The sequence below is a fragment of the Athene noctua genome, chromosome Z, assembly GCF_965140245.1.
Source record: "Athene noctua chromosome Z, bAthNoc1.hap1.1, whole genome shotgun sequence".
NCBI classification, from domain to species: domain Eukaryota; kingdom Metazoa; phylum Chordata; class Aves; order Strigiformes; family Strigidae; genus Athene; species Athene noctua.
The window spans coordinates 54,819,087-54,836,848 of NC_134077.1; the positions used below are offsets into that span (position 1 = coordinate 54,819,087).

Consider the following 17,762-nt stretch of genomic DNA (forward strand, 5'->3'; position numbering starts at 1 on the left):
TGCTATATTTGTTCACAATATATTCACTCTAGACTGACATGAGTTAAAAAGAACAAGCTATATTTTTAATGGGGCTGTGGTTTGAGGTACACTTTTAGCAAAAAGCCAGAAAATATCTGAAGGCCTGTTTCTGCTAGGAGATAAAGAGGTATTTGCTAAGCCAGCTCCCCAAATGAACAACCATTCAAACAGGATATTCATTTGGAAAACAAAGAAGTCTGTCATCACATTCAGATTGGATATTTCTTTGCCCTATCACTATAGGTCTCTTCTTTTATCAGCTGTAAGTTCAGAGACCTGTTTTTTATTTAGAGTTTTAGAGTGCAAATATGTTGTGTTTGTAAGTGTACAAAACTGCTCCTTAACTGAATCCTTCTCAAAAAAGAATGGGGGTAAACAAAAGCATTCAAACAAAAGAAAATGGCACACAACATTTCATGAAATCTTTAGCTTTTTTAAAGTAATCATTTTATCTTTCTTTTGGATGACATTGTTTATTGTAAGACATAATTTTTATTAAATACACTGTAATACAAGAGACTTTCCATGTCATGTTGAGAGAAGCCGGTCACATGATTCACAAACAAAAACTTTTAACACTGATACCTAGGCATCACTTTGAAATCAGCCAAGATGCAATGAAAGTTTTAAAGCAATGACTTGTTATAACAAACTGCAAAACAAGAACCACTACACAGAGACATCACATTAAAAAAAAAAAAAGAAAAAAAAAAAAAAGAAAAAAAGAAAGATAGCTCTACACACCAGGTCACAGTTTGGTGACAATATAGAGATTTATATGTAGATATCTTCCTCTTTACCTTAAGTGACAAAGAGAGCGGTATCTAGAAATATATATATACATAAAGTATAGGTGGAGAGCAGGGCTGGGACAAATATTTCATAATTAACTGATTCTCTTTCTATTGGTGATTCAATTAAACATCAATGTTGAATTAAATTACTTGTATACAAAACATTCTTAGCTGCTTTTCTTTAAGTTACAGAAAGATACATACAAGCTGCAAGATACAGGCCTCTGGAAAGATTCTATTTGATCTCTGTTTTCTCACATATTCCAATCAAACGGCCTTATTACTAGCAGCTTCTATTATCCTTGCCCAAAGTATTCAGTGTTTATAAAATACCAGCCGGTCATCACTCAGAACCTTCTACAAGCAAACAAAAAACCCCACAGACCCGGTCTAGAATGCATAGACGGAAAAATAACATACCCATCATAACCCATTTCTTCTCCTGAGACGTATGTTTAAAAGATGGCAGAATAGTCACTTCGTTGCTGTTGTGAAATTCACAGTGTTTTCCCTGCAACATGTAGACTTTTTTTTTTCTTCATGTTTGTGATGAATGTAGCATATAACCCTGCCCCATGCAAACAAAGGTGTTTTAACTAAGGCTCTGAAAAGACCTCTTGATTCAAAGCAGCAGTGGTTCATCCCAGCCCTCACAACAAGAAAATACAACTTCCTGTGCTATTAAAACCTTCACCTTTGATTAGTAACCTTGATCCCCAGTCCCTCCCCACTCCCCTCCCTCACATTTTACATTAGTATTTGAAATTTAGTTACAGGCTGCAACTACCCAGACACAGACTTGTTCTAACACATACGCATTGTACCATAGTCATCCAGTGACCTAATAATTTTATTGGGTTATTTCTTTTTAAAGTGTTTTGTAAAAGTCTACATCAACCACAACAAAAACAATTTCTCAAAATGGTGGGGAAGGATACAGAGACAGAAAGAGAGGGAAAGAGAAAGGAAGAGAAAAGAAGGAAAGAAAGAGGAAAGAAAGGAAAAGAGAATCCAGGAAAGCAATAAGAAAATAGCAAGAGAAGATGAAAAAAGGAAAGAAAATAAGATAAAATAGGTAGCTACTTATTAATACTTATTATTGTAGACAATATATAGATATATTGTTTTACAAATCAAAAATGAATAAAGTCCTTTAAAAAAGGGTACACTCCATCATGCATCATGGGGTGCTGTTGCTTTACAAGTTTCTGTTCTCCATGGCCAGTTCTGAGTTCCGCAGATCTATTGAGGGTGATGAACAGAGTGTGGCGAATGCTGCTATTATTACTGCTGAATTTTGGCATTCTCATTTTCATACAAGTCATGTTGTAGTCTGAATAGTCCAGCTCATTCTTGAAATGATTGCGTTACTACAGACGAGTATAAAATGCTAATGGAGCTGCACTGTTATTCTAGGACACTAAAACAACAATAGCACAAATCCAGAAATGGCAGTAATACAAACTCTGTTTTCCAAGCTTGGAAGCCTGTCTGTTCATTCAATTGTGAGAAATCAACAAGTGAGATGGGAATGGAAGAAATTTTTTATGCAATTATCTGGGGAAGAAAAGTGCTTATTGTTTTATCTCTGGCATTCTAGCACTGCCGCTGCTGCGCATCAGTTAAAATGCTGAATCTTACAAACATAGGAAAAGAAATATCAAAGGAAAATCAATATTCTGGGTACTCAGCAAACTTTATCAATTTATTAATAGCACTCTAATCATCACTTGTAATAACGTAGGTGTATGTAAATTTATACATATACACACAGCCCATACATAAATGTGCATGCATGTCTGCACATATATAAATAAAATACAACAGACATAGGCATACATGTATATGCTATGTGTGTGTATATATATATATGCCATATGCAAACACACATATATAATATATATTATATATATGATCAGTTCATAGCACAGTCCAGAAAGACTTTTTAAATGAGCCTGATTGTCATATTTACTCAGTGTATAAGATTTAGCTGACAGTGCAAGCATGATGAATATGCAAATATACTCACCCTTCATTGTGATTTGAACATATTTCTTTCTCTTCTCTGCTCATTCTGCTACACTTACCCACCTTTTCATGAACAAACGCAAACTATGTATAGCTACAGTTTATAGCTTGCCTACTGTGATTATACATTTTACGCACTATCAAGAACATTAATGATATAGGTCAGGGTTATTCATACTGGTGGCTCTGTAGAACATTTGGTCCTTTAGAAGTTTAACATACTGTTATGTTATTGCACAACGCATTGCAACACTATTTATTCTCTGAAATTACTCTTATAGTCTCACTAGTAAATCAAAAAGAAGATGCCACTACGTACATTTTCAGGGTTTTGTGGTTATTTTTGGTATACGTTCTTTCAGAGCTTGCAAAACTTGCTTTCAGGCTGGAGCCTGCTTTCCAAAAGAAGTAACATCTCAGATGCCTCTTTCTTCAGCTCATAAGAAACTAAGACAGAATACAGCAGGTAGAAATTTAGCACCCCCCTCCACCACCTGCAGCCTCCCCCCCACTGAGCAGTAAGAGCGGACTCTGACACCTTTCTTTTCCACCACTGTTATTTTTAAAATTTCAAATTCCTTTAGAACACAACATTCAGATTTCCAAGAAAATGGGTTTCACTGGATGCTCAGTCTTTAGCTTGCTGTGTGAATTTCCAAGACAGTCTAGATAAAATTTTAAGGCCCATCTTGTAGGAATCTTCCTCTGGCTTTTTGTGTTGTTTCCAGTTCAGTAGTGGTTAAGAAATAACATCTAGTCTATTAAAGAAATACTGAGTATGGCTTTATAGTTACACTGTCATGTTTATTTGTAATGGTGCCTTTTCAGTGACATTGAGAAGGGTAAAACTTGGTCAGTGTCCAGTGAACTGTTTTCTTCTGAAAATGTTCAGAATCTTTATGAGCTAGCTCTAAAAGCTTCTGAAAGAAAAACCTAAAGTGCCTCAATAAATAATATATGTGAGCAAATTATATATTAAATGTGCTATGGGAATACTTACAAAAATAAAATGCTTAATTTATTAAATAAAATATCCCCAACACAAAGATGAAGGACTATTTTGATCAGGCTCATATCAATAAGAAATACCAAAAAGAGAGAATGGAAAGAAAGATCACTTTTTTGCAGTAACGCCCCCTCACAGAGGGAGGCAAAAGTCTTGAGGAATAGGTAAGGTAGGTTTTCATTTGTAAGAATTCATATTAAAAATAATCCTAACTCTAAATTTGAAATTGTCAACTTCTGATTTGAAAAATAACAGGTATGCCCATGCAGCTGTCATCAACACAGTGGCCATGCAAATGTTGTACATATACAATGTCAATTCCACCAAAAAGAAATTATTTACGAAAGAGTGAATGTTGGTAATGACAGCACTAGTACCAATACGAACATGGTGCTGAGCTCAGGATCTTTGCACTCTGAATAGTAAGCCATAACCTCAGAGTAATTTATTTTCTCTAGAGATGTCTATCCCCTGCCATGGCTCAAACTTAACCAGTGATCTCTGTGCTTTAGATTATTCATGTTATATCAGCCTATTGTATCTGTAACATTGTAAAGGCATTTTAACATGGCTAATGTCCTCCATTAGCCCCTTCTAATGAAACAGTTGTATCGTTATGAGTCCACTACGCCTACTAGGGTGTACTACAAGATGAGTGATACTTTGTGCACAAAGGGCATTAATCGACAAAGACCATGCACAGTTTTTCTTGCATGGTTAAAAAAAAGAAAAAGGATTGAGGAAGCAAGTAATACACTGCTGGACAAGCACAGTATAAGATACACCTGCCCCAGAATCTATAGCTTGTCCTATCTTATCAAAATCCTTAGTTTCAACGTATGATCCTGAAATTAATAATGTACATTAATAAGCCTAGCTTCAGCCTTTATTAAAAAAAGACTAGCTGGAGAACATTTTTATACCAGTGGCATGACAACATCCTACCAGAAGACAAAATAAGGGCATGTGTTTAGTCTATCATGTTGTAACATAATTGTGTGCAGTGCAGGCAGCATCTTTTTCCTTTTTAATTGTATCTAGCAATGAAAGGTGATGGCAAAGCGCCTCCTTGAACAATCCCTTTAATCCTCAGAAAGACTCTTCAGGGAAAGTGCTAAACCCCCTCTTGCCTTCCATCAAATCATTTCAGTGTTTTTTTTTGTGGAGTTGGATGCCATCTGATCTCCTAATTCCTCCAGACAGTGTAGCACACAAGACTGTCTTCTTTCCATCTGGCTTTATCTCTGCAAGGAACATGCTTCATGTAGAGAACACCAGTCTTCTTTTTCTCCACCCACATGCTGAAGCAAAAAAATTGAGGTGAATCCATAGAAACTCCTAGTAGCTGTACAGCAGAAAACACAAAGTTCGAGTCAAATATATTTTTCCCTTTTTTTCATCCACATCAAAGGCATGAATACAACAAGGCATTGTTAGTTGTGGTGGGCAAACTGAAGAGTCTGCTGATATAACAGATCAGGTTTTTAAGGCCTTTGTCTATGCAGAGTTACAATAATGCAGAAGCCAAACTGATTAGAAAGACAGGAGGGAAGAAAAAAATGACAGAAACTGAAAGAGAGAGATAGAGAAAGGAGATACATCTCAGTAACGTCTAAAAAGTCAATACTGTGTCTACAGATGGAGAAGTGCACATTGCTTGCCCTTTGAAAACTTCTCCGAAACTTTGTCATGAATACTGTCAAAGAACACATTTTTAATAGAGTTCAGTGGCAGTTGAACACATTCATTCCCACAGCCTGTAAGAAGAAATGCTCGGAGATTTTAGCCTAAAATATCCAAGTAGACTGGAGATGCCTTGGCCAAGTTCTGGAGGAGGGAATGGATTTCTTTGATGTTGAGCCTCATGTGAGGCTCCCGTTGCCAACAGCCCAGCATCAAGTCATACACTTCCTTGGGGCATGTGCGAGGTCGCTGCAGGACTCGGCCCTGAGTGATGCACTCAATCACCTACAAGGAAGCACAAGGAAAGGATGAGCACAGCTTTGCCAGCTATGTGGGGGTCATCTGTGGAAGAGTTAACCGCTAATCACTCCAGCAGCCTCACTGGTGGCAGTCACCCAGACAACTCTGCCAAGGGCTATGTTTCTAGGTAGATGCATGAGCAGTGGGATGTGATGTAAAAAGCACTGCAATGTAAGTTGTCAAGGAGCAGTGACTTCACCAATGTTAAGTTCATCCACATTGCCCCTTCCACTCATGAGGGAATGACTGCCAGGAAGTAATCCCTCCTCTCTCTACCCATCTGTCAACCTCATCTCATCTCAGAAGGAGACTAAGTCTGCACGCTGCTTACACAGAGCATCAGTACCTCTCCCTCCCTCCTTATCATTGTGGCTAATCTCTGGAAAGGGGTTACTTGTGACTGCTTGGAAATTAAGAGATCTCAAGATTACTTCAATCTATTCAAGAATGGTTTTGGGTAACCACTCTGCAACAATGACATGTATGATACGGAATTGAAATTACCCAAAGCCCGTTCAGGAGTTAGCTAAGCTCCTTTTCATTGCTTCATGATCTTTCTCAATACCCAGACCAGATGCGATCCTATACACAGAAAAAAGGTAAATTCCAACTGGCATAGCACTGCTCAGACAACTTACATCCACCCTGGGGAGAAAAGGGTGACAAGGAAGAAATTCAACCACAACTTTAATGACAATACCATAAATACCTGCTATCAGGGGTTTTGCTTCTACTATATAAATCTGTTGCTGTTCCTTCTCCAGAGAAGCTACACCAACAGTTAATGTGCCAGCCTTCCCAATGCAATTTGAGAATGTATTACACACACCTCGTTGTTTGAGAGCTGATACCATGGCTGTTTGCCATAGGTAAAGATTTCCCATAATACAACCCCTAGGCTCCAGACATCACTTTCTGTGGTGAACTTCCTGTACATGATACTCTCTGGAGGCATCCAACGAATGGGCAGCATGGTGTGACCTCCAACCTGAGAAAAACAAATGAAAGAGTCAGAAATAATTCCTCCAGACCTGCACAAGAGTATCAAGACATTAAATAAAAAGAAAATATGGCTTCTTTTTTTCCCATCTGATACCATTCACTTTGAAGAGCTTTTAAGAACTAGGGATTCATGGTCCCTCAACAACAGTCACTACCATGATATGTTTCTCAACAGAATCTCCAACAACATTGTTTCTGAAGTGCAAAGTCATCTTTAACATTTGCTACTAATACCATACCCAAGGAACAGGAAGCTTTATAAAATTATTAAGTAATTTAGCCTACCAACCTACTTCAAATTAGGCAGTTTTACTCTCCATTTTAACACTTGGGAAACTAAAGAAGATTCATGAAATTAAATCTGCACTGATGATTCTCCTCAGCAATATCAAATGAAATTCATAAAGGAACAGTGGTCTTACTTCATGACAGAGTAGGATCAGGATCTGTATGGTTTAATATCCTAACTTTAAGTGAATTAAAGCAATGGTATTTTCTGTTGATAATTTCAATATTTAATGCATTAAATTATTTTGTTCCACATTAACCATCCACTCCTACACAGCTTTTAAAAAAAATCAGCCCTTTGGATATATTCCCCTGATAATAAATAACTTGTAAGGCATGGACCCTTATCCAAATCAGCTCACATTGAATGGGATCTTTCATTGAATGAACGCCATTCTGAAAGTCTCTTAGAACATGTTACAGTTTACCCCTTGGGCAGGTAGACTAGATGTAAGTCTCTGCGCATCAGTATTTTTAATAATCTTTGACTGAGAAGTCACTCAATGTGGAGAGTTTAAAGTAACACAGGAACAGGCTGAGATGAAAACAAAGCTTCCGTTTCCCACGTAATCATAACTTAAACTGACATGGCATCCAAACAGATCTGAACCACCACTTTTACCCCTATCTTGAGAAGTATTGCATTATAAATTCAGAAAAGTTAGTCCCTTAAAAACATACAGCCACATACACTCAGACAAAGGGCAAGTGCCATTAAAACACGGTTAGTGATGAGAAGTTTTCGGTCTCATCAAATATTAAAAATGGCTCTTAGATCTGCTCATCATACAGTCTCTGCTACTGGTTCTTTTCAGCAGTTTCTTTTGACTCATTCTTTAAAAATTAATGACAGCTATAAACAATAAAGTATGTGTTTCTAGTTTTTATTATTGGTCACATCCTACATCAAGAGGTTTTGAAAAAATAATTAATAAAACCCCACTCACCAAATCTTTTCTCATGGTTCCTTGCTACAGAACCACAGAGGTAGGACTCCATACTGAGTTTACAGTGCCATTCAGTAAAATGAATGGCACACCTCTAGAGCGATAAATCACCACAAATAATGACTCTTCAATGCACTGATCTGTAACATCACAGACCTAGCTGCCTCTCATAGCAAGACTGACTCATCAGTGCTGACAGCAAAAATTCAATTTACAGGTAAGTACATGACATGGGGCTCTTTGGTGTTCTTCGCACATCATCTTGCCTGGACCTGTGTCCATTTCTGTCCCCAAAGGTAAAACACTGGGGTAGAGTGTTTGTCCAGGACTGAGAATTCCTGAGGTGTCTCCATCACTTAGCAATCATTTTAGGCAAAGTTACTGCCAACACCTCAGCATCTTTGAAAAGATAGTATTTAATGCCTTTAAAGTATCAATAAATATTATAGTGGGTCCTCTTCTTTCCAGATGGCATTGCAATGAAGACAGGATATCTGTGCAACACTGAGCATCACCAGTGGCAGGCTGAGCATCTACCTGTGGTCCAAGAGCACCTTCAGTTTCAACTCAGATTTCAGTTCAGCCACACTGAAAGCATGAGTCAGGGCCTGGCCAAAGGCACTTTTTCTAAATGCGCATTTCCTTTGTTATTAACGAACAGTGTTTACTGGGTCAACACTCACTTAGCTCAGAAAAGCATTAAGGGCTGTGTCAGGTGTATGCTTAAAATGAAGCACATGCTTCAGAGCTTTCTTGAACTGAATCCTGGGACTCCGCACCATTGTTTTCAGGATGTCTGAAACAAACTGCCAGTCAGTTGTGAGCTTCTTTTGATCTTTCTTGGACTGTAGTGTCCAAGCACCCACAGTTGTGCCGTTATAGCAGTGAAGAGAGGTGGAGTGCCCTTTCACTGTTGTTGCCAAACTCTGAGCAAGGCTAAGGAGTGTTTTTCGAGGACCAAGGAAGAACGACATGACCACACCAACCAAATTTCAAAGGTGCTGAGTGCTTCAATAGGATGTCTTCTGCATATGCTTTAATAAGAAACACAAGTATTACACAGGTCTCATATCATTAGCACTCTGCAGTTTAAAGTCTCTGCTGTACACACTGTTGCATGCTGCTTGAGACACGTAATTCTAAAATGGTTGTGTGCTAAGCACTTTACTGTTGTAGGTAAATAACACCTTTATATTCAGTCTAGCTAAGGTTATGACAGGTTTAAAAGTATTACAGTTTTAACAATATGCTATCACTTTAAAATCTATACAGTAGCTGTAAAAATGCTGCAAAACCGACCATTTTATAGATACAAATTAGGGTAAATTTTCTTGATGCTTACCTGAAAGCAGCTACATTATGATGGTTCATTTTTATGTAGAATAGCACTTCTGCAGATCTTTTCTGGGACTTATGTACTTGCTTCCAACTGTCAGTTTATGAAAGCACGCACTCCTTAGCCCAGCTGTAGCCTTGTATTACATTCACTAGTTGATTTATTACCAATATTAAGCTAGAATCTGAAGCAGAAAGCCTGGTGAACTAGCTTTTGCAATGCACAAACTATCCACAGGGAGGAGACTGAAATGCCAGGTCAATGAACTATTATATTTTCCAAAGAAGCACTTGCAAGGGGAAACCACCACACTGTTTCACATATGAAATGTTGCACTTTCAACAATACATCATTCCACCTGTCACTACTTTTAGTACTCATCTTTTAAAAGAATTTAGCACTTTGAAAGGTGCCAGATAAGCTGACCTTGAAAATTATTTTCATTATTTGCAAACGTCAAGTTTCAAGGATTGCGGTACAAGCACCATGTCTTAGTCTTGAAGCCTGGCATTTAACTCTAGAGATCGATAATTTGTTCACTTTCTGGCTTTGCATGTTCTGTATCCTCCTTCACTAGGAAATGGTGAGTCTTGTCTAATGCAGAAATTTGGTTTTAAGAAGGAAACCAGGCCTAGTATGTAACTCTGTGGAAGTTGATTTTTGCTGTCCAAGAGTTTGCATGCATGCATGCATGCATGCATCCATCCATCCAATGTAAACCCAGCCTTCTTGCACATATTACTGCTAGAAGAAGAGCCCTCAGTTGACTATCATCAACCAGTGATTGCAGGCAATCACTGCAATTTCCCTATGCCAATTAAAAATGCATCTGTTCATAACCTGCCCTGGTCACTGTTTCAAATTCTACTGCCCAACTGCCATGGGAAACCAAAGCCCTGTTGCCCAATGTTTGTGAACAAATGGGTATGCTCTCTTACAAAGAATGAGAAAATGGAGCTTCATGCTCCTGCTGGGAACAGGAGGCTGTGGGTGGAGCTGGGGGAAGGCAACCTAGAGAGATAAGAAGAAGAAACAGAGCATATGTGGGGCTGCAGAGATAAGCTGCAAGCCACAGGCTGGGAAAGGCACAAGAAATAAAGTTGCTAAGATGACCACTCAATCAATTCACACCAGGTTTAGGCCTTACTCATTTGTACCATGAAGTGGAAGGGCTGAATGAACCAGACACATTTTTGCAATGCATGCCAGCTGCAATCCACTCTTACCATAGCAGCACTGGGGGCTGTGATGCTGACGGTACCACAGAGGGCTTTGGGGTCCAGAGCCATGCTGTAGGGTGCTGCAGGCACTGACCAAAGGACAGGACAGCGACTAGCCAGAACAGGGAGTAAAGTCTCTTCCTGCTAAATATTGGTGGTCATATTTGGAGAGGTTCCAGCAGTCTTGGAGAGGACATCAAATCCAACCTCCTGCTTTTGCAGGCACTGTATTACATAACCCTTTCTCCACCTTTTAAAATTTCTGGCTTTCAGTAGTCTATTACTTTGAATTCATGCAGTAAAAAGCACAGCAACCAATTCCATAGCCTTGGAAAACAGACATCCTCATTTACGTTCAGTGTTCCCAGGTTCCCACGACACCCACAGAGTGCCATTGCAGTAATATGTGTCACAACGTTTTGTATATTCTCTAAAGACGAGTGATGCTTTTTCTGCCAACAGAATAAAAGTAATCTTTTTACTTTGTGAGCTCAATGAACCTGAATGACTAGCTCATGGGTTCCAGCCCTGACCCCACCCAATGCCCCATCTGGCTTGACTGCTGCATCTCTCCAGAGCCCTGCTGATCTCAGACTTCTTGCAGTTCAGGGTGGTAGTCTTGAAAGCAGCAACACAGTTCAGCATATGCTTAAATTAACTGTCATGTGACAAGTATATACTCAGTCTCTTCAATGCAACTGGATCTTAGTTTGTCAAACTGGAACCAAGCTATACTTTTTGATTCACTTCTTCACCCCCTCCTAAAAAAGAATCCTGTATACTTGTGGGATTACAGCATTTTAGGGTAGTTTTCACTATTATGTTTTGGTCTTCTGACTTGCTTCCCCATCTTAGGACATTTTCCCCTCAAAAATGCTGGTAGATGTTTCTCTCAGCACAAGAAAAAAATCAATAATTGTTGTTTTCCCTTCTTCCATGCCCTAGCCTTGCAGACAAAGTCAATGACTCCTCTTAAAATATCATCAGTCCTGCCATGTCCATTTGCAGAAAAACAATATATTATTTTCACAGTTATAACAAGCCATGCCACTCCATTTATGAACTAAGGCAGATTATTAACCAATATCTAAAGCTGTGTCCTTTCATTTTCACTTTTAACCCTGCTTGAGTTCATCTCTATTCAAAAGGAGCTTATGTCCAAAGTTCTTAATTAATTGTACCAGTGGTCTTGTCAGAAGACTGAAACAATGTCTAGAACAACATCTATTACACTGTAAATTCTCTCTTCAGTTGTGCAACATCAGTTCAATATTGCGTGTCAACTCTGTGTCACAGGAGATACAATTCTTCTCATTAGTTTCTATGAAAGAAACCATGAGCAATATGGAGAAGATGAATAAAGACCAATTACTCAAGAATTTCACAGAATGTGAGAACCTGAAGACAACAAATTGAATTTGTAAATGTCAGGTTCATAACAAACAAAAAGAGGTATCCCATAACATACTGTACGGTTGCTTGTGGAACTCATTGCCACAAGATACTGCCAACCTCCAAGGCTTACCTGGGATCAAAAAAGCCATTAAACACACTCATGGAGGATAAAATCTGACAAGGGCTATCAAACACTAAGATACCATCTCTGGCCCAGGAAGGATGCTCTGCAGAGTGCTGGAGGCTAAGAGAGTACGTGAGGGAAATATTAACATATGCTTAACCTGTTTTCATACTATTCCACGAGCACTGGTTACTCACAGTAATAGGATCCTGGACTGGAGAAGCCATTGGAGAAGCTATTCCTATGTTTTTACGTAGGTGGGTCACACATTGCAATATGCAGTTCTTATCAAACTTTCCAGCAACGCTTATGGAGAGCTAGAAGCAATTCTGCCAAAAGGGTGGAATGAAGGAGAGCTACCACATGGAATTAGAATATGTGAATGAATGAATGAATGAATGAATGAATGAATGAATGAATGCATGTATCTTAGAATCTGGTATCTTACAAAGATCTTTTCAAATGCTAAGTTTAAAAGATACAGAACCTGTATCTATTGTTCTGTTTTGCACAACACAGTATCATATTGGGTCAGCCAAATATACAGGATAATTAATAAACTGTAGTCCTTACTGCATAACAGAGCACTTACTCTTCCAAGAAAGGAAGATGAAGTGCCCTGGAGGTAAGATCAGATGAGTGCTATTAAGAAGGTGACAGATTCACCTCTCTGATTAACAGAAATGTTCCCTATCATCAGAGGGACAGAAGGAAATTTAAATGAGTAGAAATCTGCAGCACTGTGAAGTCAGTATATTATAGGATCTTCAGTGTCCCAGGATGAAGTGTGTATGACTGAAAAAAAGAAGCATATTCCTTTAAAATATAAGAGTTTTTACTTTAAAATGAGAAAAATTTCTGGTGTTAAACAATAAATGATAATCTAAGTCATAATAATAAAGGGAGCTATACTGTGGTAAACTGAAAGGAAAGACAACTTGAACAGTGTACTTCAGTGAATTCAGTGGACATTTAGATTCATTTTTGAAGATGTGAATTTAGGACCTTGGTGAAAAAGCAGGGAGATGGGATTTAAAGCACTTTGTATTCTCCTAATTTGCCATATCAAGTTACACCATAGCATAGTTAATGATCACCCCAGCAGCACAACTTGCAACTCAGAATGTGAAGTCCTGTGTTTTGCTTTACAAAAAGCCATCACTATGTCACCTGTACCCTACCACTGTTTCCACACCTGAGTGTCTGTGGGTTGTACCAGTGGATGAAGAGAGGTATCAGGTACCTGCAGACAAGCAGCTGGAATAATGTTAAAATCCTCACAGGCTCTGGAATAATCATCTAATGTGTCCAAGTTGACAGCAAAACAATTTTGCAATGCAATATTAATGAACTACAACTATTGCCTTTCTGATTTTTAAAGCAAACAGTTTATAAAATATCAAATTCCACTTTTATATACTAATCCGAAGTAATCTGGGCTACCAGGACCAGGGAAGTTTTAAAAATAACCTTTAATATGCATTGGAAAACTGGCCTCTACAAGTCGGTACCATAGCTGAAATCCTAACTTCTGTTTGCTTTTTTAAATAGGTGGTTTGAGGTGCAATGTGATAATAGCTGAACTGCAGAGTCAATATCAACAAGTAGCAGTTGCTCGAGGGCAGACTCTGAAAGTCAAGTACGATACCACGTAAGCCAGTTCGTGCTCACTAGGATATCTCCAATCCTGATGTCAGGTCTGAAAGCTACTTCTCAAGTACTAGAGATCACAACTTTTCCCCATATTTATTTTACTGAAACCAACATTTTTTTCAAATTTACTGTAGGTTAACATAGCATGTCTCTATAGGTCATGTCAAATTACATCACAGGAGAAGAAGGGAGCAACAGGGCTCGGTTTGTAGCTTTACTTCTCTCTTGTGAGTGACAAAAGTGATTCTATAATGTACACTGCATGGGAGCACCATAATTTTGGCCTGAAATGTCTCAGATGTTCCAGTTTGTGACCTTTGCTAGGTAGCCTCCCCCCTTTTCTCTGGGTGTTTAATTTATCACAAATAGCAATAGTAACAAATTGTTACACCTATATGAAGCAACAAAATGAGTAGTCTTTATTTTCTCAAATCCAAAGAATATGGGCAAACCTACTGAGTTCCCGCATCTTCCCCACAAATGAAAGAGGTTGTTTTGAATCACCCGTGCACAATGGACATAAATAAGTCAACCATTTTATGTCATCTATTTTGGCTTGTTCATAGGCTACCGGTATGATGCTGGGCACGTCAAGTCAGATCAAATCTGTCAACTACTGCCTTGAAGAGAGTCCAGAGGTGTATTCCTTCCAGCCAGAAGCATCAAGTAGGCAGAGCAAGGTTTCATGAAGACAAAGGGAGACCAAAAACCTTACTATTTCAGAGAATTGGCAAATGCTCTTTTCTGTGAAGACTTCTCTCTACTTGACTGAAGAGCAATGGAGAAGTATGACCACAACCACAATCCTGATATGTCTTCAGTGCCTGCACTGGTAATGTCTACACTAATAGTGTCAACAGGTGTATCTAAACGTATGCAGATAGACAGCCATGTTGGCAGTGACCTGAGAGATACTAAATTATACCGGTCCTCAGCCAGATGCTAATAAATAAGGCAATGTAAGGTCCTTGTGTTTGTTTTCCTTCTCCTCTGCAATGATGCTTCCTGCTTCTCACTTTCTCTAGACCATAATTTGTTTACATAAACTGGAAAACACAAAAGAATAGTTTCACTAAAATACAACAGTAAAAATTAGTTTTCCTTCTGTGAATTATAATTTTTGTGTCCTCACTTGTACCATGATATCATTCTATGAGTTGAAACAGGAATTTGCTCTGAAATGAGGCATCCATCAAACAACATGCAGTATGATCACTAAAGATACCAGTAACCACTATTACCAAAAAAAAAAATAAAAAAATTACTGCTATGGGGCTTGCAAAATTCTAAATTATTCTTATCAAATTCATATGTTGAATTATTCCTCAAGTCATGCTTAAAATACCATTCCTGGACATAAGAACCAAAGTGTAGCCCAAGTAGTGATGAAATAATTTTATAGCTTTTGGCTGAATTTCTACACTGGTGTAAAGGGAGAATTTACACCAGCAGAGGGCTTGGAACCACAACATTGGTTTTTGGTTTTGGGTTTTTTTCTTAATTGTTCTCAGTGCCTGTCTCTACCCTCAGCACTGCCTCTTTCCATTTGGAAAATGCTATACTGCATTGTGTACACAATGGCTCAGAATTCACCTGACTGCTTTTGTTTAACACCAACACTGAGCTGTAAATCATATCTCTGATGCTTGAAGCATCTTTCCTTCTGCATCTAAAATGAGGCCAAATAATCTCCTGACATGCAAGCATTCACAGAAAGTGTTAATCTAGTAAGAAATGAACCCTAAGATTTCCCTGGGTGGATCCATTCCCTGATGGCCTGTCACCAGGTAGAGGTTTGGCTTTCTGACATAAATAAATCCTGTTGAATTTTTTCATTACTAGGTGATCCCGATAAACAGAGGATGGTCACAGAGATCTCTAAAAGGATACAGGACTCTTCACCAGCATTGCTGCATGTCGGGTAAGGGCTCCCTGAAGATTTAACACATATGGATTTCCACACCACACTATGGACTTTGCAACGTACTCTGCACATCCTTCACCAAATGCTAGTGGTGTGTGGGCAAAGGAGAAGAGGTGGGTGGGAAAGAAACCTACAGCTACACTTACTCTCCCTGATTCTCCCTCAGAAATTTTGCAGTCCCCCAAGGGAGTCTTCCGGAAAATCTTCTACCTCCTCCTAGGATGAAGCTACTCCTTCCTGTAAACATGCAACAGTGAGATGGTTCCTTCCTCATGCATGCTCACCTTCCTCTCTTGGTGAGTAAGAATCCTCTTAAACGTTTGAGTCCTCTGCTTGCTGCACTGCTGTAATACTATAATTAATTAAAAATCAATGCATAAATGTATTTTTAGTTTCACGGCTCAAATAAAAAAAGTAGAATCTGCAGTAAAACTGAGAGCTCGAAGGTTAGAAGCTCAAAGCTAATATGGTATTTTTTAAAAAATAGGCTTCAATTTTACACCAAAGTAGTTAGGACAGTCGTTTAATTTTTTGAGATATCTATTGTTAAAAATTCAGGTCAACTGTATCATCTTCAATATAAATCTTACATGCAGCATTCCCAGACTCTAGAGTTGACTAGATTCAAGAGGGTCCTGGAGATACTCAAAATAAGCCACATGGGAAATGAATGTATCATATTGTTAAGAAAACATATTTTAATTTGTTTGGGGTTTTCTACAATTGCTTACAGTCCCAGTGTTTTGGACAGTTCAGGAATACTTCAGACTAGGACTCCCAAATCCATCTCTGTGAAAATCTAGTACTAAACCAAGTCATATTTAAACTAGGCTCAACTAGGTTTCGCCCTATGCTTGTATAATGCCTACTTGTATAATGCCTAGGTCAATGAAGTCCTGATCTACATGAGGCTCCTACACACCCTTGAATATATGTCATACATAATAATAACACCTTTTCTAGCCACTTCTAAAAAATTACAAATGGGCTCACCATAGCAGCTGCAGTTTAACTTGGTTACATGATATGATACCCCTAATAATGTTTTTGAGTCTTTGCACTTCAGAGTATTTTTCATCTACTTCAGATGAAAACTTTCGAAATATTGTTCCATGAAGTCTGCAATTCTTTTTAAAGTCATGCTACCTTATAATACCCTTTGGATATGTTCAGCTTGATCCACATGGAGCATTATCAAATGTACTCAGTGGTGTTCTTATTAAAATGTTATGTGCCTCAGGCCTTGGTATATAGTTTTCTTTGGTTTATTGCCAGGCAAATCTATTATTCTTTCTGTGTATTAGGCTGTCACCTTCACCCAACCTTGCATCTTAGCCTCTGTGGTTGCTTCCACTGAAAACGTCCCTGGATCTTGTATCCATCAGGATATTTTCATTTTATGGTGCACTGTTGCCTACAAGAAGGGTGTGTTCCTATTAGCTTTGGCCCCATACTTAGGCTGCAGTCTTGTTCTATTTTCGTTTTCTCTCTGCCAGATAGGAGTACCCCTTCAAGACACTTCAGTCATCGAACTAGTTAAGAGGCTTTTAACACAAAACACATGCACCACTAACTTATCTCCTGAAAGGATCTTCCTCCTTCCATAATGATTTTGAGATGGAAAGCCACTGTACTGTGCAAGACCCATTCTGTATGAAAGCCCCAGTAGTCTTCCAGAACATCCAAAATGAGTGTTACGTAAGTCTCATGTTCATTTCATCAGTTGGTTTATCACTGGCTAGCTAACACTGACAAAGGAGGGTGCCTTGCTAAGCATGGCATGGCAATTCCATGTGAATACTGACATTTTAAATGAATGTCCTCCAAGTTGCTGAACTGTGTCTTTGATCTGTTTTAAATTGCTTTTAAATTCTTTTGAACACTTTGCATGATTATCCATGTATGAGTGATTGGGTGCTCTGTTGCCGAGAAACATGAACTGAGTAGTGAAGGAACAGGATTAATGCAAGATCATGAAGACTCCATCACAAAATGTATGCCACTTAGTTTTGACATGTATCTGTCATCTAGTTACATAGGA

General features: G+C 38.5%; 1 protein-coding gene across 3 annotated transcripts in view; it reads right to left on the minus strand.

The window, feature by feature from the left end:
* Nucleotides 1–488: 488 nt before the first annotated feature.
* The window catches only part of NTRK2 (neurotrophic receptor tyrosine kinase 2), a 214,406-nt gene continuing 197,132 nt past the window's right edge, over nucleotides 489–17,762 (minus strand). For all 3 annotated transcript variants that reach the window (XM_074933115.1, XM_074933113.1, XM_074933114.1), the window contains 2 exons: nucleotides 6,662–6,820; nucleotides 489–5,817 (listed from right to left, as the gene is read on the minus strand). In XM_074933115.1, the coding sequence (XP_074789216.1) occupies nucleotides 5,632–5,817; nucleotides 6,662–6,820 (345 nt within the window). In that variant the 3' untranslated portion in view covers nucleotides 489–5,631. The remainder of the gene's footprint in view (nucleotides 5,818–6,661; nucleotides 6,821–17,762) is intronic.